Source organism: Dendrobates tinctorius, unplaced genomic scaffold (assembly GCF_039654945.1).
Source record: "Dendrobates tinctorius isolate UK_male_01 unplaced genomic scaffold, ASM3965494v1 ptg000322l, whole genome shotgun sequence".
Classification (NCBI taxonomy): domain Eukaryota; kingdom Metazoa; phylum Chordata; class Amphibia; order Anura; family Dendrobatidae; genus Dendrobates; species Dendrobates tinctorius.
The window spans coordinates 3,791,293-3,817,647 of record NW_027361989.1 but is presented as its reverse complement, the minus strand read 5'-3'; the positions used below and the strand labels follow the sequence as shown (position 1 = coordinate 3,817,647).

Here is a 26,355-nt window from a genome sequence, read left to right as displayed (position 1 = left end):
GATTAGAGACCAGGTCAATGCCACACAGAGTTCTAGCAGCAGACACATCTCTACAACTGTTAAGAGGAGACTTTGTGCAGCAGGCCTTCATGGTAAAATAGCTGCTAGGAAACCACTGCTAAGGACAGGCAACAAGCAGAAGAGACTTGTTTGGGCTAAGAACACAAGGAATGGACATTAGACCAGTGGAAATCTGTGCTTTGGTCTGATGAGTCCAAATTTGAGATCTTTGGTTCCAACCACCGTGTCTTTGTACGACGCAGAAAAGGTGAACGGATGGACTCTACATGCCTGGTTCCTACCGTGAAGCATGGAGGAGGTGTGATGGTGTGGGGGTGCTTTGCTGGTGACACTGTTGGGGATTTATTCAAAATTGAAGGCATACTGAACCAGCATGGCTACCACAGCATCTTGCAGCGGCATGCTATACCATCCGGTTTGTGTTTAGTTGGACCATCATTTATTTTTCAACAGGACAATGGCCTCAAACGCACCTCCAGGCTGTGTAAGGGCTATTTGACCAAGAAGGAGAGTGATGGGGTGCTACGCCAGATGACCTGGCCTCCACAGTCACCAGACCTGAACCCAATCGAGATGGTTTGGGGTGAGCTGGACCACAGAGTGAAGGCCAAAGGGCCAACAAGTGCTAAGCATCTCTGGGAACTCCTTCAAGACTGTTGGAAGACCATTTCTGGTGACTACCACTTGAAGCTCATCAAGAGAATGCCAAGAGTGTGCAAAGCAATAATCAAAGCAAAAAGTGTCTACTTTGAAGAATCTAGAATATGACATATTTTCTGTTGTTTCACACTTTAATTATATAATTCCACATGTGTTAATTCATTGTTTTGATGCCTTCAGAATGAATCTACAATTTTCATAGTCATGAAAATAAAGAAAACTCTTTGAATGAGGAGGTGTGTCCAAACTTTGGTCTGTACCGTATACATGTATACAGTGTATTACATATTTACAATTTATTAGTTTTTTGTGTTATAAAGTTGTATTCCAATAAATAGATATTATGTTCTATCTACATATCTTGATTATTGGATCATAGAAATGATTAAATGTCTGTTGTTCACATTGTACAACAATAAATTTTTCACTTAAATATAAGCAATATATGTGGGAGTTGGAGTCGGTGTAAGGGAAATTGAGGAGTCGGAGTCGCAGGTTTGGCTTACCGACTCAACAGCCCTGCTGTTGTGAGTTAATTTTCCTCTTCACCATTGAGGTCTGATGAACTCCCTCTTCTGTGAAGGAAGGTAGTGAGGCTGATTACCAAGCACCTGAGCAGGATGATGGTGACTGGAATTGCTGACTGGATATAAGGCAGCCGACGTCCTTCTGCCTTGCTAGTGATTTCTCAGAGGGATTCTAGGAGACCAGTCTGATTCCTGGTCCTCAAAAGTTAAGTTTTCTGCTCTGCTTTTTGCATTTGTGTTTTGGTTTTGTTTTGCCTTGTTTTTCTGGAATTCTGCCATTCCCTGCTGGGGTGAGCTGAATTCCTTTTTGCTCTGTCTTCAGAAAATACCTGAGTACTGATATAGTCTTTTGAAGCCTAGCGTCTTCAGGGCTTTTTTCCCTATCAGTCTGTTGGCTCTTGTTTTGATAGGGTTTTGGTGGATTGCAGACAGCAGCTTTTCTATCCTGTCCTATTTAGTTAGCTTGGGCCCCATCATTTGCTCAGCCTATCTTTCTATCTGTGTGAGTGTTTTTTCATCTTGCTTCACCGTCATTATATGTTGGGGGCTGCCTATTGCTTTGGGGTCTGCTCTGGGGCAGTTTAGATTTCCCTTTCTGTCTTTAGGTTATTTAGTTCTCCGGCTGTGATCGAGGGGTCTAGGGCACCGTAGGAACCCCCCACAGCTACTGCTAGTTGTTGTTGATAGGTTCAGGGGTCTGCAATCCGATAGCTGCCAACTTCTCTGGTTTTCTGGACTTAGCTAGTATTTCTGTTTTTGCCTCCTACGGTGACTCATTCATAACACCCTGCTATGAACATAAAAAAGGCTTCTCCCCTATGTGACGTCTCTGATATTTATTAACAGTTGATTTCCAAGTAAAATATTTCCCACATTAAGAAAATGAAAAAGGCTTCTACTCTGTGTGACTGCTCCGATGTCTAACAAGAAGAGCTTTCCGTTTAGAACATTTCCCACATTCTGAACATGAATATGGCTTCTCTCCTGTGTGAGCTCTCTGGTGGCTAACAAAATGTGATTTACGTGCAAAACATTTCCCACATTCTGAACATGAAAAAGGCTTTTCGCCTGTGTGAATTCTTTGGTGTTTAACAAGATTCCCTTTATGGTTAAAACATTTCCCACATTCTGAGCAGGAAAAAGGCTTCTCCCCTGTGTGAGTTCTATGGTGATTAACCAAATCTGATTTCCGGTTAAAACGTTTCCCACATTCTGTACATGAAAAAGGCTTCTCTCCTGTGTGGGTTCTTTGGTGATCATCAAGATTCCCTTTCTGGTTAAAACATTTCCCACATTCTGAACAGGAAAAAGGCTTCTCTCCTGTGTGAGTTCTATGGTGAGTAACAAGCAGTGATTTATGTGCAAAACATTTCGCACATTCTGAACAGGAAAATGACTTCTTTGCTTTAGGAGCAGTTTGTTTTTTATTGCCTCTTTTTTTACTTTGATTTTCCTTAGTAGTCAGTAATGAATCAGAAGATGGGACCTGTTTCATAGGATCAGATGACAGATCTTTGCTGTGAATGGATGATGATATATCTGGAGTAATAGCAATCACTTCAGTTGTAGCTTGTAGGATCTCAAGATCATCCGATTTAAAAGTTGAATATGTCAGCTGTCCCTCTGATCTCCTGGTACAGTCATCTGCTAAGATAAAAACAATTATTACTTATTAATAAAATATCCTTGAGTTTTATATTTTTGAACATTTCTACTTAAACTGTCCATAAAAATGGCAAGCTATGTAAAAACTTTAATTATTTACCAAGACAATGACAGTTCACAGTCTAATAGAAAACCTTGTTGGATGAACCAGTAGTGTGCGGTGTTCAACTGTTTGTTCATTCTGCCTCCCAAATATCAAATAAAAAGAAACCAATCAATGTTATGTAGGCGAAAATAATACCAATTCTCATCTCACAAAAACAAGTCCCCACTCAGGTCCATCATCTGTCAGTGGAAAAACAGAGGTTCCCACACTATTAGTGGCCCAAAGGCTGTTGAAAAGCAACAAGGTTTCTATAAACCAATCCAGCAAAATCCGCTCTCACTTCGGAGTCTTGCAGTGTGCGCCAACAACATTTAGGATCCCTGTATTCAGCAATATTATAGTGAGAAGAACCCACTTAATTTTTGGTGTGTGTCTCCTGGAGCACAATCTGGGCACTATGTGCTGGGTAAGAAAATGGCAAATGTGTAATTTTCACTCTCCAACATCCACTGCGTGTTAATTTCCAGAAAGAGGCTGTGGAGTCAAAATATTCACTCCTCCTACACACGTGGTCAAAATTGTTGGAACCCCTCGTTTACTGACAGATAAACCCACAATGGTCACAGAAATAACTTGAAGCAAATGAAAGTCAGATATTGCTTTTCAACCATGCTTCCACAGTACTTTAAAAAAAATAAAACTCATGAATTAGGCCTGGACAGAAATTATGGTGCCTTTAACTTAACCGCTTTGTGACCACCAATAGTACATAAATGTCGGCGCTAGCAGGGCTTTGTGCAGCACTGACTTTTATCTACGGTCGGCGGTTTTGTGCTCATCAGGCCCCCATGTACCTTATAACGAGGGGATTCCAGCGCACAACGTATCATGTGACCCTCGACCTCATTGAGACCTGGTTGGTTCAGGTCCTTATGATGTCAGCATCACACCAGGCAACGAGACAAATCACTAGGAAAGTTTGTTGTAGCAGCGAACTTTCCCGGGCAATCTGCATCATAAAAACACTGTTTCTCCTCAGATCTCCTGTCAGTGAGAGATTAGAGGAGAAACAGTGTTACAAGTGCTGCTGGCACCAGCTGTGTCAGTCAGCGATTGTGCTATAAAGTAAAAAAACAACTAAGGCAGGTTAGGGTTAGTGCTATAGTTAGGGTTAAAAATGACAAAAATCTTGGCACTCAATATGTGAAATATTCAGACACTTTTATTTTGTGCATCCAGACAGAAAGGTTTAAACGTTTTCAGTCCAGCATAGGACCTTCATCAGAAAAATCTCGTTTACTGAAATAAATAAATCCTTCCAATGGTAGCCAAAAGAAGGACAAAGTAGAGCGCCTGGATGGCCAGTGGAAATGTTAAATGGCTGGCGTCTGGAAAGCGTATGTGGACTGAGCCGTCCAAAATTAGAACAGGCAGCTGTACAGCGTAGGGCTTCAGAAAAAGGACCTCTAGGGTCACTAAAATAAGGAGTGAAGACAGCACTGATAGCAGTGGTTATACAACCTCTAGAATTGAATTGCACTGGTGAAGCCCTGGTCCGTGGTCTGGCTGCCCTGTGTGTAAGACTGAAAACGTTTAAACCTTTCTGTCTGGATGCACAAAATAAAAGTGTCTGAATATTTCACATATTGAGTGCCAAGATTTTTGTCATTTTTGATTGATGGGTTGGATATCCGACTTGAGCACCAACAACCAAACTATTCCTGAGTGCCGTGCTCTCTTTATAGGATAGTTAGGGTTAAAGTTAGGGTTACTGTTGGGCTAAAGTTAGGGTTTATTCTAAAGTTAGGGGTAGGTATTGTGAATTCTCTTACTTCTGGGTCAGGGCTCCCTCTGGTGGTTACTGGAGGTAGTGGAGCTGGCCGGATTGACAGAGGTCTGCCACCTGATGATGATGACGATTGGAGATCTGGGGTTACTGATTAGAGTATTTAAGTCAGCAGACTTCCTTCAATCCCGGGTGATGATTGCTTTCCTGTGCATTCTGAGGTCTGATGTCTCCTGCCCTGATCCTGCAATGTTCAGCTAAGTTGTTCATGTGCTAATCCTTTGCATCTGATCTGGTTTTGTCTCTTTCTGCTTGTTGTGAGGGTTCAGCTTGCTCCCTGCTGGGGGCTGTAAGAGACCACCGCTCCATATGTTACAGCTTGTGTCAGTTTGTTCAATCCCCTGTTATATTAGTCTCTTTTGCTTTGCTTCCAGTTCATATCAGAAAGCTGATATAGTGGGGGCGAGGTCGTGAGACCTCAGTGTTTTTTTGTACATCAGACATGTTGGATTTTTCAGGGTTTTTTGCGTGATTGCAGACAGTGTCTTTCCTTTCGTATCCTATCTAGCCAGCTTGGGCCCCATTATTTGCTCAGTCTATTTTCTGCCTGCGTTTGTGTTTTATCTTGTCTCACCGACGATATATGTTTGGGGGCTATCTATTCCTTTGGGGTCTACTCCAGGGCAGTTTAGATTTCACCTTTCTTGCTTTAGGCTTTGCTAGCTCTCCGGCTGTGCCAAGGCATCAAGGGTATCATAGGTACGCTCCACGGCTGCTGTTAGTTGTGTTGTTAGGACTAGGGATCTGCAATCCGCTAAGTGACCAACCTTTCTGGTTTTCTGGTGGCCTAGCCTATTCCTGCCATCCTCCTCGGTGACCTGTTCATAACAGGTAGGCTAAAGAATTAGGCTTTTCTCAATTGTCTCCCCAATAATTAGGTCACATCAGTCACGTCGTAGTTTTCTACTTACGGGAAAAAAAATAAAAACGAATAAAATGGCCCGTCAGTTTTATAGTGCAGAGGAGGCTTATGCACTTTTATGTTCTGACAGTGAAGAAAGTGCAGTGTCAGATGGCGATGAGGATGGCGAGGGCTTTATTAGCAGCCACAGTGATAGCTCAGAAATGAGCAGTGATTCTGGTCCATCCTCACACACAAGGACCAGTACAACAAGAAGGACAAATAGCGCTTCTGGAGAAATGTCACCAACTCAGGGAACAATGCCCAGTACTAGCGTTGTCCCTAGTGCTCGCGAATTGGCGCACACCAATGTCCAAGGGGCTTTGCCTCTTGATGTAGCATTTCTCAGAAGGGAGGCTTCGGATTCGGCTACTCCATTCATCCCTAATTTTAATGCCACTCCTGGTATAAATGTGGAGGTGGAAAATTTTGGACCAATTAATTTTTTTAATTTGTTTATGACAGATAGCTTGCAAGAGCATATTGTCCTACAAATTTATATGCGTCCAAATTCATCAGCCAGAATCCACGATCCTATTATGCTAGGTCAAATTTATGGTACCAACTAATATCCTAGAAATTAAAACATTTTTAGGACTTACATTCGCTATGGGGCTTGTTAAAAAACGATCATTCAGTCCTATTTGTCCAACCGCCCTGTTCAAGCCACCCCTATGTTTTCTGCCATTCTTCCTAGGACCCGTTATGAAATGCTCATGAGATTTTGGCATTTTAACGTCAATAGTCAATGCCTGCCCAGAGATGTCCCAGAACATGACAGACTATTCAAAATCAGACCCATCATCGAATACTTGACAGAAAAGTTCTTATAGCTCTACACCCCAACAGAAAACATTTCCATTGATGAGTCCCTTGTAAAATTCAAAGGAAGACTGCACCTCAAGCAATTTATTCCTTCTAAGAGGGCAAGGTTCGGAATAAAGCTCTATAAAATGTGCGAGAGTTCAACCGGATACACATCAGCATTTCACATTTATGAGGGGAAAGACAGCCAACTAAACCCACCAGGATGCCCTACTTATCTGGGGACATCTGGAAAAATGGTTTTGATTACCAGGAAAAGATCACTGAAAACCTTGTTTTTGAAAATGTTGTCCCTGCCAATCCTTTAGAATCTGATGTCAGAAGACTCACTGAGCGACATTTTATTGCACTCATCTCAGTAACTGAAACAAGAAAGAACACCCAGAGAAGATGTTGTGTATGTTCCAAGAGACGAATGAGGCATGATACTTGCTATTACCCACAATGCCCATCATTGCCAGCCTTATGCCTCCATGACAGCTTTCAATATAGTACACTATAGGAACAAAAAAGCACAAATAGGGTCTTATCTGGGTTAATAATAAATATAAAAGAAATCCACTCACCTATTGCAGGAGAGATCAGGCATGTATGATTAGTAGTCAGCTGCTGCACATCTAAAAGGTCAAACAAGTGACCGCTGATATATCAATTCTTATGGAACTAATTTATGGACTTCCATGCACTGCTTGACAAAATACAGGAGGTGGCTCTTTTACTTAAAAATGCCTGAGAGGGGTGACAGGTTCCTTTTAACATTTTCCGGGGGTAGGTCTCCAGAGACACAAATTGGGCACAATATATTGGGCACTACAATGACATTTTTGCAATTTTTGCTCTGAAACTTCTTCTAAGAGTTTCTGGAAATCATCCATGTAGTGAAAATGGTCACTATATAGATGAATTCCCAGAGGGGTGTCATTTCCAAAAAGGATCACTTCAGGGGAAATTCTGGTGTTCTGGCACTTAGAGGCTCTCCAAAGGGCAACAACAGCAGAATCCCCCCTGAAGTGACCCCATTTTGGAAATGACACCCCTCTGGGAATTGGAAATGACACCCTTCCTCGAATTTATCTATGTTATGAATGGGTCACCGAGGAGGAAAGCGCAAAAGGCTATGCCACCAGAACACCAGAAAGGTTGGTCACTCAGCGGATTGCAGACCCCTGATCTTAACAACACAACTAGCAGTAGCCGTGGAGCGTTCCTACGATGCCCTAGACGCCTCGTCACAGCCGGAGGACTAACTAAGCCTAAAGACAGAAAGGTGAAATCTAAACTGCCCCAGAGCAGATCCCCAAAGGAATAGACAGCCCCCAAACATATATTGTCGGGGAGACAAGATGAGACACAGTCAGAAAATAGACTGATCAAATGATGGGGCCCACACTGACTAGATAGGATAGGACAGAAAAGGCACTGTCTGCAATCACGCAAAAACCCTACAAATTCCAACATGACTGAAGCACAAAAATACTGAGGTTAGCACAACCTCGCCCCCACTAAATCAGCACTCAGGTGTGAAATGGAGGCTAGCAACAGGCTAATACAGCAGGTGACTGAGCAAACAAACACAAGATACAAAAATACATGGCAGGAGCCAGAAGCCCCAGGGGGAGCCAGCTGACTCCTGACAGCAAGGCAAAATCAGATGCAAAGGATTTAGCAAATGACACTTAGCTGGAAAATGCAGGATCAGGCAGGAGACAGATATCCTCACTATGCACAGACAGGAGTATCCCCGGCAGCCACTGAGAGAAGTCTGCTCGCTTATGTACTCCCAGTCTCTACCCCCACTTCTCCAATCATCCTCTGCAGCTGTTGGATTAACATCAAATTGACCAGCTCCACTACCAGCAGTATCCACCAGAGGGAGCCCTGCCTCAAAAGTAAGATTAAGAGAGTTCACAACACATCTATGTACACCCATAGTTTTACCTATGTTGACCATATACTTATCTACCTATTTTCCAATGTAAAATCTGGGCTTAAAACAACATTTTAGCGGTAAAAATGTACCATATTTTTCGGACTATAAGACGCACTTTTTCCCAAAAATTTTTTAGAGTCGGAATATACTTACAAATGCTGCGGCGCATCGCAGCAATGGAGCTGTGGGGACTCCGGCTTTGACAAAATGGTGGCGGAGGCCCCTCGCAGCACAGAGCACTGCCGCCCCAGCACAGAGCATTGCCGCCGCACCAGCACAGAGCGCTGCCGCCGCACCAGCCTTGACCACCGAACGTCTGTGACCACTCATGCACCTTTGCTGATCCCTCGCAGTAAGCTGAATTCAGACTCTCCAAACGCGACATGGCAACCGCTAATTATTCCAGCAAATTTTACATTCAAAAAGTCAAATGGTGCGCTTTCCCTTCTGAGCTCTGCCGTGCGCACACACAGTAGATTTCCCCCAAATATGGGGTATCAGCATGCTCAGGAGAAATTTCAAAACAAAACGTATCATCCATTTTCTCCTGTTACCCTTGCAAAAGTAAAAAAAAAATTAGGTCTACATGAAAATTTTTGTGAAAGAAAAGTAAATGTTTATTTTTTCCTTACACATTCCAATCATTCCTGTGAAGCACCTGAAGGGTTAAGAAACTTCTTGAATGTGATTTTGAGTACCTTTAGGGGTGCAGTTTTTACAATGGTGTCACTTTTGGGTATTTCCTGTCATACTGACCCCCCCCAAACTCACTTCAAAGGTGAGGTGGTCCCTAAAAAAAATGGTTTTGTAAATTTTGTTGTAAAAATGAGAAATCGCTGTTTAGCTTTTAACCCTTATAACTTCCTAAGGAAAAAAAATTTGTTTCCAAAATTGTGCTGATATATATATATATATATATATATAGTTGATATAGATGCTACTGTGCAGGCGCCGCCATCGCCGGTGACATTTTGCTGGATGTAATTTTTTTTATAAGCCCAACAATAGCCACAATATTATAGGCATGTACATATTTTAATTGTCTCCCATTGTAAGATCTTTTTATATCTCTGTAAACAGTGCCTACTTTTTGGAGTAAATATAAAATTTATTAGTTCCGTCTCCTTGTTCTGTGACGAATTCACGTGCCTATAAGCTAATTACGCTACTATTTGGGTTGGCTTCGGAACCCCTGTATTAATTTTAAATATTAATATAGAGAATCAGAAGTTGGTGGCAGCGGTGTGTTTTGGCTAGGTGGGTAGAGCTGGTAGTGACTGAGCGGGTTTTATAGGCAGATTGTGTAGCTGCGGCCAAAGCATTTATAATTCCCTCACTGCAAGTGGACCTAATAGCCATTGCACAACAAGTAGCCCGTCCGGCAACTTCCTAGGTGCAGTTTTCTGACTGACCTGAAGGTAAGGGGGGGCGCCTGCGAGCTCCAAAGTGGAACTGGAAAGTGGGATATACATAAATCTCGGCAGTTCGTGACATATTGTGGCAGCAGTGGGATATCTACAATAAACCCCTGCGGTAAATTGTTGGGGCAAGACAAGCTTGCTGCTTTCATCACATTGTTGACAGCAGTGGGATAACTAAGATAAGCCCCCCTGCACATGTGATAGCCGTGTGCGGTCAAAGGTCACACCACTGTCCCCTCCAACCTCCCTTATCTCTGCCGAGGAATTTGGCACACACTTCAAAAATAAGATCTACCAAACAAGCCAAGTCTTCATCATTCAACCAACACAACCCCTTTGTATACCAGACCACTGCCCAAACCCCATAACCTCCCTCTCCAACATCGCTGAAGGGGAGCTTAATTGTCTCTTCTCCAAATCGCACCTCACAACCTGTGCACTCGACCACATCCCATCCCCTCCCCAACTTCAACACCACACTTATCTCATCCCTAACCCACCTCTTCAACCTATCACTAACGTCTGGTACCTTCCCTTCTGCTTTCAAACATGCCACAATCACGCCTATCCTTTAAAAGCCAACCCTCGACCCAACCGCAATGTCCAGCTATCGTCCAATATCACTGCTCCCATTTGCTTCCAAACTCCAGGAGCAGCACGTCCACGCTGAACTTTCTTCCCATCTATCATCTAACTTGCTCTTTGACAATCTACAATCTTTATTTATGCCCCCATCACTCCACTGAGACAGCCCTGACCAAAATTACTAACCTAATTACAGCAAAATTAAATGGACAATACTCTCTACTCCTGCTTCTAGACCTGTCTTCTGCATTCGACACAGTTGACCACTGCCTCCTACTACATATCCTCTCCTCCTTTGGCATCAAAGACATCGCCCTATCCTGGATCTCCTCATACCTTTCCAACCGCACATTCAGCGTCTCCCACTCCCACACTACCTTCCTCATCCCACCCTCTCTCTCTGTTGGAGTCCCCCAAGCCTCTGTTCTAGGACCCCTACTCTTCTTAATCTATACACTTGGCCTGGGGCAACTCAAAGTCCCACAGATTCCAGTACCACCTTTATGCCGATGACACTCAGATCTACCTCTCTGAGTGGGTACATTTTGGGTACAACATTTTGGCCCAGATGTCACCTCTCTGCTGTACAGAATCCCGGAGTGTCTATCAGCCATATCCTCCTCCATCTCCTCTCGCTTCCTCAAGCTCAATGTGGACAAATCTGAAGTCTTCTTTCCTCCATCTCACAGATCTTCCTTACCTGACCTATCACGATTAATGACATCACGCTTTCCCCAGTAACAGAAGTCTGCTGCCTCGGAGTAACCTTTGACTCTGCCCTGTGCTTCAAACCTCACATCCAAGCTCTTTCTACCTCCTCTTGCCTCCAGCTCAAAAATATTTCAAGAACCCGTCCTTTCCTCAACCTACTAAAATACTTGTGCATGACCTCATCTCCCGCCTCGACTACGGCAGAATTCTTTTCTGTGGTCTCCCTGCTAACACCCTCGCACCTCTCCAGTCCATCCTTAACTCTGCTGCCCGACTAATTAATCTCTCTCCTCGCTACTCCTCCACTTCTCCCCTCTGCAAATCTCTTCACTGGCTCCCACTCCCTCAGCGTATCCAGTTCAAATTACTAATACTGACCTACAAGGCCATCTATAACCTGTCTCCCCCATATGCCTCTGAACTAATCTCCCGATACCTTCCCTCACGTAATCTCTGGTCCTCCCAAGACCTCCTCACCTCCACAATTATTCGCTCCTCACCCAACTGCCTCCAAGACTTCTCCTGAACTGCCCCAATTCTCTAGAATTCTTTGCCCCAACAAGTCCAAATATCAACCACATTTGGATCCTTCAGACGGAACCTGAAAACCCACCTCTTCAAGAAAGCCTACAGCCTGCAATGACCCCGCTACCTCCTTCTCTCTCACCACTACCGGGGATATCACCTCAACCAACACCGGAACTGCTACGACCCACCAACCTACTGTCTCCTTACCCACCATCCTGTAGCATGTAAGCACTAAAGGGCAGGGTGCTCTCTCCCCTCTATCAATCTGTGATTGTTAGCTTGTTTACTGTGACATCTACAATTTGTATGTAACCCCCTCTCATGTACAGCACCATGGAATCAATGGTGCTATATAAATAATAAAAAAAAATGTAATCAGAGCACCACATAAAGCCCCGCCCAGAGCATGAGAATCTCATTAACTGAAAACTACAAATACAGATTACACAACAGTAAACCAGAGTTGCATTCATTTATGGTGGCTCATTGGAGCTACTATGAATCCTGAGCAGAAGATTAGAGATAGTTTTGCTCCCCATTTCAGGAGAGATTGTGCAGTAATCTGAATTCCTTAGGATCAAAAACAATGTAATTGGTTGTAAGTTCTATAGAAAAGGGCTTTCAATGCCCAAAGTCATTTGAACAGTAGTTTTGGGTGGAGGAGAATGTTGTGGTCTAGAGGCAAAATGGTGATCATGGTAATACGGCCGGACTACACCACCGATGAAGCAGCCAAAGCCAGTGACTGAGAGGAATCTGTGACTTCTCTGGATTCAGTGGTTACTACTCACCATTCATCACCCCTCACATATGTCTCTGTAGTATTAATATGGGTCAGATCTTCACCCTGAAACAAATATTGTAAAAGTCACCGACAGATGGAGAAGTCCCATCTATGATCAGCTCTAATCCTGCCATCTCCACCGTTCTCATCACACAAGTATAAAACATATAATACTGGTGGATAAAACAAGACTGAGCATAAGACCTTCACAGCCGTCTACACATCATAGGGGAGATCTCCTGACACCTTCTCTCCATCTACCTGATGATCCTGAGGAGCACTGGGATCTTCTTGGTTACAGTCCTGTGGAAGAAGAGGATGGGGACATCTCTCTGGTGTTGTCCTCTTACTAGATAGATCTGGAGGAAGCACATACAGGGACTGAATTCATTCTCTACATACAGATAATTATAGGCCGTGTGTATTTAGTCCTGTCTATTACCTGGAGATGTGAGGGGCTGGGGAACCTCCATTATGACGTCCTTGTACAGATCTCTGTGTCCTGCTAAATACTCCCACTCCTCCATGGAGAAATAGACAGCGACATCCTGACACCTTATAGGAACCTGACACATACAATGATACCGTCATCCCCCGATCCCTTCATCGTGTTACTGTATAATGTCCCTGCATTCCCAGCAGTGTCACCTCTCCAGTCAGCAGCTCCATCATCTTGTAGGTGAGTTCTAGGATCTTCTGGTCATTGATGTCCACATGGATCAGGGGGAGAGGTGGAGGCCCCGTGATTGGGCTCAGGGGTCTTTCACATCCCTCAGACACAGGGTCCTGACAGCGATCACTAGAGGTCTTCTTCACCACTGTGTAATCCTGGTTATGGAGAGACACATTAATAAATCTCACTCCAGACATTTCCAGAGTCCTCACCTCTCCAGTTCTGTCCATCTGTTATTCCCATAGATAAGAATGATGTAATGTGACGTCATCAGAATCTCTCACCTCTCCAGTGAGACGGAAGAGGATCTCTAGGGTGAGGTGTAGTATCCTCTCCGCCATCTTGTCTCTGTCCATATCCATCCTTGGTGGGTAAATCAGGAAAATTCTCTTTTGTAGAAGATCTTCACTGAGAGGATCCGATATTGTAGAGACCTGAATGAGAAGAAGATGATCCGATGTAACACCATAAGAATCCTGTGTAATAATACAATTACTGGAGATAATAAGGGAAACATATGAGGAGATTTATTATCTTACAGGGTTTAGTTTTCTTCCCTGACATCTACTAATAAAACCTATATATTTAGGCCACAGACAACAAGCAGTTTCCTCCTCGGAGTCGGCAGTTGAACACGTTCCTCATAGACTCATCTTCCATAACGCTAATTCTCGTCTCATTACCGACACTGGAATCGGCATTAGCAATACTGCAGGAGATATTCATTACACGCGACATGAGAAATAACTCCTTCATGATGAGGACAACATCTTCATCTTCTACTGCGGCTCTAGAAACAGATTTGGCCAGAGTCGGTCACTGACTCCATCCCCACCGGCCGTCTATATGAAGGTTTCCCGTCTTCCCCATACTGGAATCTTCTCTCACGTTAGATCTCAGCTCTGAGTCACACACAGAAGTTTGAGGCTTTTAGAAAAGATTTTTAGGTTCCACAATCACAACGGACAGAAATGATCTGATCCCAAAGTCTCCATGTACAGTGATTTATGGGGTTTATTTCTGGCCTTAGGCTTTCCTATATTACAAGAAAAACTCCAGAAAAAGCCGATATTAAAATGTTTCTACAGAAAATTGGCTCCAACAATTCTTGTAAAAATAAAAACATAAAAAAAGCAGAAGACACATTATATTTTAACAAGTGAAACTTTTTGGGCCCCATAACATAGATGTACACCGCAGGAACGGCACAGGAGCGTCTGCAACAAAACCCTGGCAGTTTAAAGGGAAGGTGCCATCAAAGCCGGATGTGGCGTTGGCGCGCGTTCCACTTGCCGGATGTGGCGTTGGCGTGCGTTCCACTTGCCGGATGTGGCATTGGCGCGCGTTCCACTTGCCGGATGTGGCATTGGCGTGCGTTCCACTTGCCGGAGATACAAGGCTGTGGACCGTGCGCCATCAAGCCAACTTGGTTTCATATTCTACTTCTATGCGGTTCAAGAAACCGGAAGTTATTTTGGCGTGTGTTCCACGTACCGGAAACACTAGGTTGTGGAGCGCACGCCTCTACCTCATTGGACACAATTAGTAGCCCGCCTTCATTTGAGTGTGGTGGATTTTTTCCTTGCGGCTCACGCGCCTTTATAGCACACTGGCGTGCGTTTCAACCACCAGAAGTACCATGGTATGTTCTCCCCCTGCCTTTCTCTGGGGTAACACGCGTCTGTAAGACGTCCTAGTGATTGGAGACATAATGGCATGCACACCATATGTTCAGTGTTAACACCTGTGGGAATTCCTAATGGGAAGTGGTAATTAATTTCTCCTCATCTATGTAAAGTTAACCCTTTTTGTCCTGCCGTTCCTCACAGCTTCAGACAAGGAGTGGAGGGATCCATTCCTCTCTAGCTCAGCACTATGGCACCTCACCTCCTATCACAAGCAGAAGTCCCCTGATGACTCAGCTTGGAAGAAACGCGTTGGGCCCTTCCATGGGGGAATGCAGGGCTTGTTTAGCACAGGGGGAGCTGTGGACGGTCGGGGGGGGGGGCGAGTCTTGGGGATAGACTACTGTTAGCCCTTTGGGGTCTTGTAGGGCATTTTCTTCCCCTTTTCCTGTATGGATCATCCTGGACCCAGGATCTCCTTTTCCTCCCGCACCGGCTTCATGAATTGCTGAGCTTTGTGCCTTTCCTTCCTTATTGCTCTGGCATATTTCGGGTGGTAACTCTATAACTGTCATCCAGATTCCAGTCATTCCTGTTATATGCAGCCAGAATCTGTCAGTCGTTATTTGCGGGGTTCTGTGGGATTCTCCCAGATCCACAAGGTGAGATTCTGGGACTTGCTGATTGCAGTTCAGCCATTTCAAGTGGGAATCATTCCTCCTGATCGGGCTGTGCTCCTCACGCCCCTTTATTTGTGACTTCACCCAAACATTTATATTCATTCACTCTGGGGGACACAAAATTGTATTTATTCTACTATCTAACTAAAGGTTATGTTTTATCTCCCGTCCACCACACGCCAGCTCCAGCTCCGCCCCCGTCCACCACACGCCGACTCCGCCTCCGCTCCCATCCACCACACGCCAGCTCCAGCTCCGCCCCCGTCCACCACACGCCGGCTCCGCCTCCGCTCCCGTCCACCACATGCCAGCTCCGCCTCCGCTCCCGTCCACCACACGCCAGCTCCGCCTCCGTTCCCGTCCACCACACGCCGGCTCCGCCTCCGCTCCCGTCCACCACACGCCGGCTCCGCCTCCGCTCCCGTCCACCACACGCCGGCTCCGCCTCCGCTCCCGTCCACCACGCGCCAGCTCCGGCTCTGCTCCCGTCCACCACGCGCCAGCTCCGGCTCTGCTCCCGTCCACCACGCGCCAGCTCCGGCTCTGCTCCCGTCCACCACACGCCAGCTCCGCCCCCGTCCACCACGCGCCAGCTCTGCTCCAATCCACCACGCGCCAGCTCCGCCTCCGCTTCCGTCCACCACGCGCCAGCTCCGCCTCCGCTCCCGTCCACCACGCACCAGCTCCGCCTCCGCTCCCGGCCACCATGCGCCAGCTCCGCCTACCACGCGCCAGCTCCGCTCCCGTCCACCACACGCCAGCTCCGCCTCCGCTCCCATCCACCACACGCCGGCTCCGGCTCTGCTCCCATCCACCACGCGCCGGCTCCGGCTCTGCTCCCGTCCACCACGCGCCGGCTCCAGCTATGCTCCCGTCCACCACGCGCCGGCTCCGGCTCTGCTCCCGTCCACCATGCGCCAGCTCCACCCCCGTCCACCACGCGCCAGCTCCGCCTACCACGCGCCATCTCCGCTCCCGTCCACCACACGCCAGCTCCGCCTCCGCTCCCGTCCACCACACGCCGGCTCCAGCTCCGCTCCCATCCACCACGCGCCGGCTCTGCTCCCGTCCACCACGCGCCGGCTACAGCTATGCTCCCGTCCACCACGCTCCGGCTCTGCTCCCGTCCACCATGCGCCGGCTCCGGCTCTGCTCCCGTCCACCATGCGCCAGCTCCACCCCCGTCCACCACGCGCCAGCTCCGGCTCTGCTCCCGTCCACCACACGCCAGCTCCGCCTCCGCTCCCGTCCACCATGCGCCAGCTCCGCCCCCGTACACCACGCGCCAGCTCCGGCTCTGCTCCCGTCCACCACGCGCCAGCTCTGCTCCCGTCCACCACGCGCCAGCTCCGCCCCCGTACACCACACGCCAGCTCCGGCTCTGCTCCCGTCCACCACGCTCCAGCTCTGCTCCCGTCCACCACGCGCCAGCTCCGCCTCCGCTCCCGTCCACCACACGCCAGCTCCGCCTCCGCTCCCGTCCACCACACGCCAGCTCCGCCTCCGCTCCCGTCCACCACACGCCGGCTCTGCCTCCGCTCCCGTCCACCACGCTCCGGCTCCGCTCCCGTCCACCACGCTCCGGCTCCGCTCCCGTCCACCACGCGCCGGCTCCGGCTCTGCTCCGGTCCACCACGCGCCAGCTCTGTCCCCGTCCACCACGCGCCAGCTCCGGCTCTGCTCCCGTCCACCACGCGCCAGCTCCGGCTCTGCTCCCGTCCACCACGCGCCAGCTCCGGCTCTGCTCCCGTCCACCACGTGCCAGCTCCGCCCCCGTCCACCACACTCCAGCTCCGGCTCTGCTCCCGTCCACCACGCGCCAGCTCCGCCCCCGTCCACCACACTCCAGCTCCGGCTCTGCTCCCGTCCACCACGCGCCAGCTTTGGCTCCGCCCCCGTCCACCACACGCCAGCTCCGCCCCCGTCCACCACGCGCCAGCTCCGCCCCGTCCACCACACTCCAGCTCTGATCCCGTCCACCACGCGCCAGCTCTGCTCCCATCCACCACGCGCCAGCTCCGGCTCCGCTCCCGTCCACCACGCGCCAGCTCCGCTCCCGTCCACCACGCGCCAGCTCCGGCTCTGCTCCCGTCCACCACACGCCAGCTCCGGCTCTGCTCCCGTCCACCACACGCCAGCTCCGCCTCCGCTCCCGTCCACCACGCGCCAGCTCCGCCTCCGCTTCCATCCACCACACGCCAGCTCCGGCTCTGCTCCCGTCCACCACGCGCCAGCTCCGCCCCCGTCCACCACACTCCAGCTCCGGCTCTGCTCCCGTCCACCACGCGCCAGCTTTGGCTCCGCCCCGTCCACCACACGCCAGCTCCGCCCCCGTCCACCACGCGCCAGCTCCGCCCCGTCCACCACACTCCAGCTCTGCTCCCGTCCACCACGCGCCAGCTCTGCTCCCGTCCACCACGCACCAGCTCCGGCTCCGCTCCCGTCCACCACGCGCCAGCTCCGCCTCCGCTCCCGTCCACCACGCGCCAGCTCCGCCTCCGCTTCCATCCACCACACGCCAGCTCCGGCTCTGCTCCCGTCCACCACGCGCCGGCTCCGGCTCTGCTCCCGTCCACCACGCGCCAGCTCCGGCTCTGCTCCCGTCCACCACGCGCCAGCTCCGGCTCTGCTCCCGTCCACCACGCGCCAGCTCCGACTCTGCTCCCGTCCACCACGCGCCAGCTCCGGCTCTGCTCCCGTCCACCACGCGCCAGCTCCGCCCCGTCCATCACACTCCAGCTCCGGCTCTGCTCCCATCCACCACGCGACAGCTCCGGCTCCGCCCCGTCCACCACGCGCCAGCTCCGCCCCCGTCCACCATGCGCCAGCTCCGCCCCGTCCACCACACTCCAGCTCCGGCTCTGCTCCCGTCCACCACACACCAGCTCCGCCTCCGCTCCCGTCCACCACGCGCCAGCTCCGCCTCCGCTTCAATCCACCACACGCCAGCTCCGGCTCCGCTCCCGTCCACCACACGCCGGCTCCGGCTCTGCTCCCATCCACCACGCGCCAGCTCCGGCTCTGCTCCCGTCCACCACGCGCCAGCTCCGACTCTGCTCCCGTCCACCACGCGCCAGCTCCGGCTCTGCTCCCATCCACCACGCGCCAGCTCCGCCCCGTCCACCATGCGCCAGCTCCGCCCCGTCCACCACACTCCAGCTCCGGCTCTGCTCCCGTCCACCACGCGCCAGCTCTGCTCCCGTCCACCACACGCCAGCTCCGGCTCCGCTCCCGTCCACCACGTGCCAGCTCCGGCTCCGCTCCAGTCCACCACACGCCAGCTCCGCCAGCTCCGGCTCTGCTCCCGTCCACCACGCACCAGCTCCGGCTCTGCTCCCATCCACCACGCGCCTGCTCCGGCTCTGCTCCCGTCCACCACGCGCCAGCTCCGCCCCCGTCCACCACGCACCAGCTCCGCCCCCGTCCACCACGCGCCAGCTCCGGCTCTGCTCCCGTCCACCACACGCCAGCTCTGCCCCCGTCCACCACGCGCCAGCTCCGGCTCTGCTCCCGTCCACCACACGCCAGCTCCGGCTCTGCTTCCGTCCACCACGCGCCAGCTCCGCCTCCGCTTCCGTCCACCACACGCCAGCTCCGGCTCTGCTCCCGTCCACCACACGCCGGCTCCGGCTCTGCTCCCGTCCACCACGCGCCAGCTCCGGCTCTGCTCCCGTCCACCACGCGCCAGCTCCGGCTCTGCTCCCGTCCACCACGCGCCAGCTCCGCCCCCGTCCACCACACTCCAGCTCCGGCTCTGCTCCCGTCCACCACGCGCCAGCTCCGGCTCCGCCCCGTCCACCACGCGCCAGCTCCGCCCCCGTCCACCATGCGCCAGCTCCGCCCCGTCCACCACACTCCAGCTCCGGCTCTGCTCCCGTCCACCACGCGCCAGCTCTGCTCCCGTCCACCACACGCCAGCTCCGGCTCCGCTCCCGTCCACCACGTGCCAGCTCCGGCTCCGCTCCCGTCCACCACGCGCCAGCTCCGCCTCTCCCCACCCCACATTGGCAGCCTCTGCCTGTTACCCCATGCCCAGCCTCTGCCCCCCCACACTCTCTCTCCACAGACCGTCTTCTTTCTGTCCTCTGCGGGGTGTCGGCTGCTCCCTCCTCCGCGCTCTTCCCCGCTGAAAGTTCCGCTCCTCTGCTGCGCGCTCTCCACACTGCTCTCCTATGGTGAATGCTGGACAGTGTGGGCGGGGCCACAGCTTCCTCCCGTCTGCTCTATGGAGGAGGAGGCACCGCCCCTTCTGGTCACATGGGCATGACGTCACTACAGGTCCTGTGTGCACAGAGCAGCCATATATGTGGTGGACACTCCTGGACCTTCTGCTTTCTGGGCCGGTTCCTCCTGTGAGTCCTATTAACCCTTTCGCTCCCTGTCTTCTCCTTTCTGACAGGACAATCTCTGAATTCGGACAGTGTGACGGGAATTTCAGCAATGTGGAAGGAAAAAATGACAATTTTCCTGTTTTCCTCACAGAAATGTGACTTTCCCCCCAATGTATCATTGTCCCAAAGGTGACAGGAGCGCTGAGGCCGCACAGTGCGCCGTGTCTCCTGAGTGCCGATACCCCACAGGCTCAGGAGGGAAGGGGCGCCATTGTGACTGGGATAGACGGCAGACGCCGTGTAACGTGTGAAGAGCGCTGACACCAGAACAGCAGAGACCCCACAAGTGGCCCCATGTTACCCCCTTCACCTCTAGGGGACAGGGAGGATTATTAACCCTCAGGGGAATCGCTTGTGTAACACACGACCGCTCCAAAGTTTGGGGTCACCCAGACAATTTTGTGTTTTCCATGAAAACTCCGACTTTTATTCATCTATTGAGTTGCCAAATTAATTTAACCACTTAAAGGGAGTCTGTCACCCCATTTTAGCACTATAAGCTGGGGCCGCCGCCATCAGGGGCTTATCTGCAGCATTCTGTAATGCATTCTGTAATGCTGTAGATAAGCCCCGATGTAACCCGAAAGATAAGGAAAACACGTTAGATTATACTCACCCCGGCGTACGGTGCCTCCCATCTTCATACGATGACGTCCTCCTCCTAACTTCTCCCTCGGCTCCTGTGCAGGCGTACTGATCTGACCTGTAGAGGGCAGAGTAAAGTACTGCAGTGCGAGGGGCCGGGAAGGGCACAGAGGTCCTGCGCACTGCAGTACTCTGCTCTGCCTTCTACAGGACCGATAAAGCACGCCTGCGCGGGAGCCGAGGGAGAAGTTAGGAGGAGGACGTCATCGTATGAAGATGGGAGGCCCTGGACCAGACTGCAACGCCCCCTGGTGAGTATAATCTCACGTGTTTTTCTTATCTTTCAGGTTACATCAGGGGCTTATCTGCAGCATTACAGAATGCATTACAGAATGCTGTAGATAAGCCCCTGATGGCGGTGGCCGCAGCTGATAGGGCTAAAATGGGGTGACAGACTCCCTTTAATGAACGGAGCTTTTTTCATTTTTCGCTCCCCTTATTTCCAGAGCCATAACTTTTTTATTTCTCCGTCAGTATGGCTGTATGCAGGATGAGTTGTGCTTTTGAACGACACCATTCGTTTTATCATGTCTTGTACTCAAAACCGGGAAAAAAATTCTAAATGCGGTAAAATTGCAAAAAAAGTGCAAACCCTCACTTTTTTGTTTGGCTTTTTTGCTAAGTTCACTAAATGCTAAAACTGCCCTGCCATCATGATTCTCCAGCTCATTACGAGTTCATAGACTCCAAACATGTCTAGGTTCTCTTTTATCCAAGTGGTGGAAAAAAATTCCAAAATTTGCTAAAAAATAAGCACAATTTTTCGAGCCCCGTAGCGTCTCCATTTTTCGTGATCTTGTGCTTGGTGAGGGCTTATTTTTTGCGTGCCGAGCTGATGTTTTTAATGATACCATATTTGTGCAGATACATTCTTTTGATCACCCGTTATTGCATTTTAATGCAATGTCACGGCGACCAAAAAACCGTAATTCTGGCGTTTTGATTTTTTTTCTCGCTACGCCATTTAGCAGTCGGGTTAATCCTTTTTTTATTGATAGATCGGGCGATTCTGAATGCGGCGATACCAAATATCTGTAGGTTTGATTTTTTTTTATTGTTTATTTTGATTGGGGCGAAAGGGGGGTGATTTGAATTTTTATGATTTTTATTTTCTTTAATTTTTAAACACTTTTTTTTTATTTTTGGCACGCTTCAATAGTCTCCACGGGAGAGTAGAAGCATGCCATACTTGATCGGCTCTGCTACATATGGGAGATGAGCAGATCGCTCATATGTAGCAGTAATACAGCATTGCTATGAGCGCCAACAACAGAGTGGCACTCATAGCAATCTGACGGCAACAACCATAGAGGTCTCTATGAGACCTCTGATTGTCATGGCAACGCGTCGCTGACCCCCCGATCACGTGACGGGGGTTGGTGATACGCTCATTTCCGGTTGGACGCCGGAAATACTAGTTTAATGCCCGCTGTCAGTGTTTGACAGTGGGATTTAACTAGTTAATAGGCGCGGGCAGATCTTGATTCCGCCCGCGCCTATTGCCGGCACATGTCACCTGTTTATAACAGCTGACATGTCGAGGTTTTGAAGTGGGCTCACCGCCGGAGCCCACATCAAAGCAGAGGATACTGACCGCTGATGTACTATCCCGTCAGCGGTCTGTAAGGGGTTAAAATCTCGTCCAGACATTGACAAGGTTCGAAAAAAAGATTTTTATTTGAAATAATAATTTTCTCCTTCAAATTTTGCTTTTGTCAGAGAATGCTCCCTTTGCTGCAATTCCAGCATTGCAAACCTTTGGCATTCTAGCAGTTAATTTGCTGAGGTAATCTGGAGAAATTTCACCCCATGCTTCCAGAAGCCTCTCCCACAAGTTGGTTTGTCTTGATGGGCACTTTTTGCGTGCCATACGGTCAAGCTGCTCCCACAACAGCTCAATGGTGTTGAGATCTGGTGACTGCCCTGGCCATTCCATTACAGATAGAATACCAGCTGCCAGCTTCTTCCCTAAATAGTTCTTTCATAATTTGGGTCATTGTCCTGTTGTAGGATGAAATTGGCTCCATTCAAGCGCTGTCCACAGGGTATGGTGTTGTGAGTTCATTTTTCCCTTCACCAGTGATGTCTGATGAACTCCCTCTTCTGGCGAAGGAAGGTAGTGAGGCTGATTACCAAACAGCTGAGCAGGTAGATGATGACTGGGTCACAGGAACTGATGACTGGATATAAGGCAGCCGACGCCCTGCTGCCTTGCTGGTGATCTTCCTGCTGCATTCTTGGAGACCAGTCTGATTTCTGCTTCTCAAAGCTAAGTTTTGCTCTGCTTTTTGTACACTTTAGTTCTGGTTTTGTTTGCCTTGTTTTTTGGGAGTTCTGCCATCCCCGGCCAGGGGTGAGCTGAATTCCATTTTTGTCTCTGATCTGTTGATCTTTGGCTCTGTCTTAAGAATTTACCTGAGTGCTGATATAGTCTTTTTGAAGCCTAGCGACTTCAGGGCCTGTTTCTCCTATCAGTCTGTTGGTACATTTTTGGATAGGGTTTTTGCGGATTGCAGACAGCAGCTTTTCTGTCCTGTCTTATTTAGTTAGCTTGGGCCCCATCATTTGCTCAGCCTATCTTTCTATCTGTGTTAGTGTTTTTCATCTTGCTTCACAGTCATTATATGTTGGGGGCTGCCTATTGCTTTGGGGGCTGCTCTGGGGCAGTTTAGATTTCCCCTTTCTGTCTTTAGGCTAATTTAGTTCTCTGGCTGTGATCGAGGGGTCTAGGGCACCGTAGGAACCCCCCACGGCTACTGCTAGTTGTTGTGGATAGGTTCAGGGGGTCTGCAATCCGATAGCTTCCAACTTCTCTGGTTTTCTGGACTTAGCTATTATTTTTGTTTTTTCCTCCTTCGGTGACTCATCCATAACAGTATGGCATGGCGTTGCAAAATGGAGTGATAGCCTTCCTTATTCAAAATCCCTTTTACCTTGTACAAATCTCACACTTTACCATCACCAAAGCAACCCCTGACCATCACGTTACCTCCACCATGCTTGACAGATGGCGTCAGGCACTCTTTCATCATCTTTTCAGTTAATCTGCGTCTCACAAATGTTCTTCTGTGTGATCCAAACACCTCAAACTTGGATTCGTCTGTCCTTAACACTTTTTTCCAATCTTCCTCTGTCCAATGTCTGTGTTCTTTTGCCCATATTAATCTTTTCCTTTTATTAGCCAGTCTCAGATATGGCTTTTTCTTTTCCACTTTGCCCTGTAGGCCAGCATCCCGGAGTCGCCTCTTCACTGTAGGTGTTGATACTGGTGTTTTGTGTGTATTTAATGAAGCTGCCAGTTGAGGACCTGTGAGGCGTCGATTTCTCAAACTACAGACTCTAATGTACTTGTTACTCAGTTGTGCAGTGGGGCCTCCTACTTCACTTTCTACTCTGGTTAGAGCCTGTTTGTCGTCTCCTCTGAAGGGAGTAGTACACACCGTGGTAGGAATTCTTCAGTTTTCTGGCAATGTCTCACAAATAATTCATTTCTAAGAACAAGAATAGACTGTCAAGTTTCACACGAAAGTCCTTTTTTCTGGCCATTTTGAGAGTTTAATGGAACCAACAAATATAATGCTCCAGATTCTCAACTAGCTCAAAGGAAGGTCAGATTTATAGCTTCTCTAATCAGCCAAACTGTTTTCAGCTGTGCTAACATACTTGCACAATGGTAATCTAACCATCCATTAGCTTCTTACACAGTTATCAAAGTACCATAAGAACACTGTAGCGATGGTTGTTGGAAATGGGCCTCCTTACACCTATGAAGATATTGCATTACAAACCAGACATTTGCAGCTAGAATAGTCACACGGTAGTGTACTTTAATATTGGCCCTATTTCCTGTTGGCAGGTATACCTTTTCTTTTAGGATTTGATAAAAACGGCCACCAGTGGAGAAGAAACCTCTTCTACTAATATTTTGCAGAACTCCCCTGGCAGCCCATCTGGTCCGGGTGCCTCGCTATTTTTCAGGGAGTTAATAGTGTCCACTATCTCTTCCTTTCTTATTGTAGAGTTGAATCTTTCTCACCTTCTGAGACTGTTGGGAGGGATAGTCTATCTAGGAATGTCTTCCCCTCTTCTCCATCTACTGGTTCTTGTTCATACAATGTGTTATAGTATTTATGCCAGATGTCATTTATGATTTTTGGGTCTGTTTGTGGTGAACCTTTGTGATCATTCAATCTACCTATAAATCTCATAGGTGTTCGGCTTTTTGCCAAGCGAGCCAATAATGAACCAGCCTTATTACCGTATCTAAAAAATTCAGATGTTTTTTGGTTCCCCCTTATTCTTTCTAGTCTGTCCAGCTAAAGGTCAAATTCTGCTTTAGCTTTAATCCATTTATGCCTATTTTCTAAATTGGGTCGGTTAAGTGCTTGGTGTATAGGCCGCTTAGCTCTTCACTTGCTGTGTTATAGGATAATGTAGTTTTAGTCCGTGTTTACCACAATGTCACACAGGTTGGGAAACACCGGCTTTTGTGCTGGGTATGTTCGGCTATATTTGGTGATTTAATCGATGATTAAATTGTTGAATATTGCAATTTCGGCGATCGTGAGCCGAACTTTAACCCCTTTCTGACATGAGACGTACTATCCCATCCATGGGACCCGGGCCCCTATGCCCATGGACGGGATAGTACGTCTACCGAGATCAGCGGCGCCCACGTGGTGAGCGGCGCTGATCGCGGCCGGGTGTCAGCTGATTATCGCAGCTGACACCCGGCACAATGTGTCAGGGGCGGTCACGGACCGCCCCCAACATGTTAACCCCTTGCACACCGCGATCAAACATGATCACGGTGTACCGGGGGTTAAAGGGAAGCATCGGCAGGGAGGGGGCTCCCTCCGTGCTTCCCTGAGCCCCCCACGGCAGCGCAATGTGCAGCGCTGCTGCGGGGGGCTCCTTTCCTGCAGGCCCCCGAATCAAAGATGGCGACGGGGGCCTTCGGGGGCCTGCAGGAAGCTGGCTTCCTCAGTGCCTGCAAAGCGCAGGCATGAGGAAGCCTTCTGCAGTGCCTGTGACAGATTGCTGATCTGTCACAGTGATCTGTGATGTGACAGATCAGCGATCTGTCACAGGACAGTGATGTCCCACCTGGGACTATTTAATAAAGTAAAAAAAAAAATAAAAAAAAATGTTAAAATAAATTAAAAAAAATCGCCAAATAAATTAGAAAAAAAAAAAATATTCCCCCAAATAAATCCATTTTTTAGAAATAAAAAAAAAAAAATAAAAGTACACATATTAGGTATCGCCGCGTCCGTTACGACCCGCCCTATAAAACTATCCCATTAGTTAACCCCTTTAGCGAACCCCTTAAAAAATAAAAATAAAAAACGAAGCAAAAAATAATGATTTGTTATCATACCGCCAAACAAAAAGTGTAATAACGCGCAATCAAAAAGACGCATATAAATATCCATGGTACCGCTGAAAACGACATCTTGTCCCGCAAAAAACGAGCTGCCAAACAGCATCATCAGCAAAAAAATAAAAAAGTTATAGCTCGCAGAATAAAGCGATGCAAAAATAATTATTTTTTATATAAAATAGTTTTCATTGCATAAAACCAACAAAACATAAAAAAAACGACCTAAATAAGGTATCGCTGTAACCGTACTGACACGAAGAATAAAAACGCTTTATCAATTTTATCGCACGCGGAACGGTGTAAACGCACCCCCCCAAAAGAAATTCATGAAACGCTGGTTTTTGTTCATTCTGCGTCCCAAAAATCGGAATAAAAAGTGATCAAAAAATGTCACGTGCCTGAAAATGGTACCAATAAAAACGTCAACTCGTCCCGCAAAAAATAAGACCTCACATGACTCGGTGGGTCAAAATACGGAAAAATTATAGCTCTCAATATGTGGTGATGC

General features: G+C 48.7%; 2 protein-coding genes and 1 long non-coding RNA gene across 3 annotated transcripts; all 3 read right to left on the bottom strand.

Moving 5' to 3' along the window:
* Positions 1 to 2,029: 2,029 nt before the first annotated feature.
* On the bottom strand, positions 2,030 to 12,517 carry LOC141074038 (uncharacterized). Its single transcript, XM_073561553.1, has 2 exons — positions 12,458 to 12,517; positions 2,030 to 2,855 (listed from the first exon to the last, which is right to left on the bottom strand). The coding sequence occupies exons 1-2, from the start codon at positions 12,462 to 12,464 to the stop codon at positions 2,104 to 2,106; spliced, it is 759 nt and encodes a 252-aa protein (XP_073417654.1). The 5' UTR covers positions 12,465 to 12,517; the 3' UTR covers positions 2,030 to 2,103.
* Positions 12,518 to 12,739: 222 nt separating this feature from the next.
* LOC141073999 (uncharacterized) lies at positions 12,740 to 13,274 on the bottom strand. The gene is made up of 3 exons (XR_012227112.1): positions 13,099 to 13,274; positions 12,893 to 13,016; positions 12,740 to 12,809 (listed from the first exon to the last, which is right to left on the bottom strand). It is a non-coding gene; the product is annotated as an uncharacterized lncRNA (long non-coding RNA).
* A 1,844-nt stretch (positions 13,275 to 15,118) lies between these two features.
* On the bottom strand, positions 15,119 to 19,604 carry LOC141074037 (uncharacterized). Its single transcript, XM_073561552.1, has 2 exons — positions 16,386 to 19,604; positions 15,119 to 15,535 (listed from the first exon to the last, which is right to left on the bottom strand). The coding sequence occupies exon 1, from the start codon at positions 19,431 to 19,433 to the stop codon at positions 16,518 to 16,520; it is 2,916 nt and encodes a 971-aa protein (XP_073417653.1). The 5' UTR covers positions 19,434 to 19,604; the 3' UTR covers positions 15,119 to 15,535; positions 16,386 to 16,517.
* Positions 19,605 to 26,355: the final 6,751 nt, after the last annotated feature.

Coding starts and splice junctions, on each gene's coding strand:
- LOC141074037 (XM_073561552.1), bottom strand. CDS start 19,433: ATGTGGGGTGGGGAGAGGCGGAGCTGGCGCGTGGTGGACGGGAGCGGA.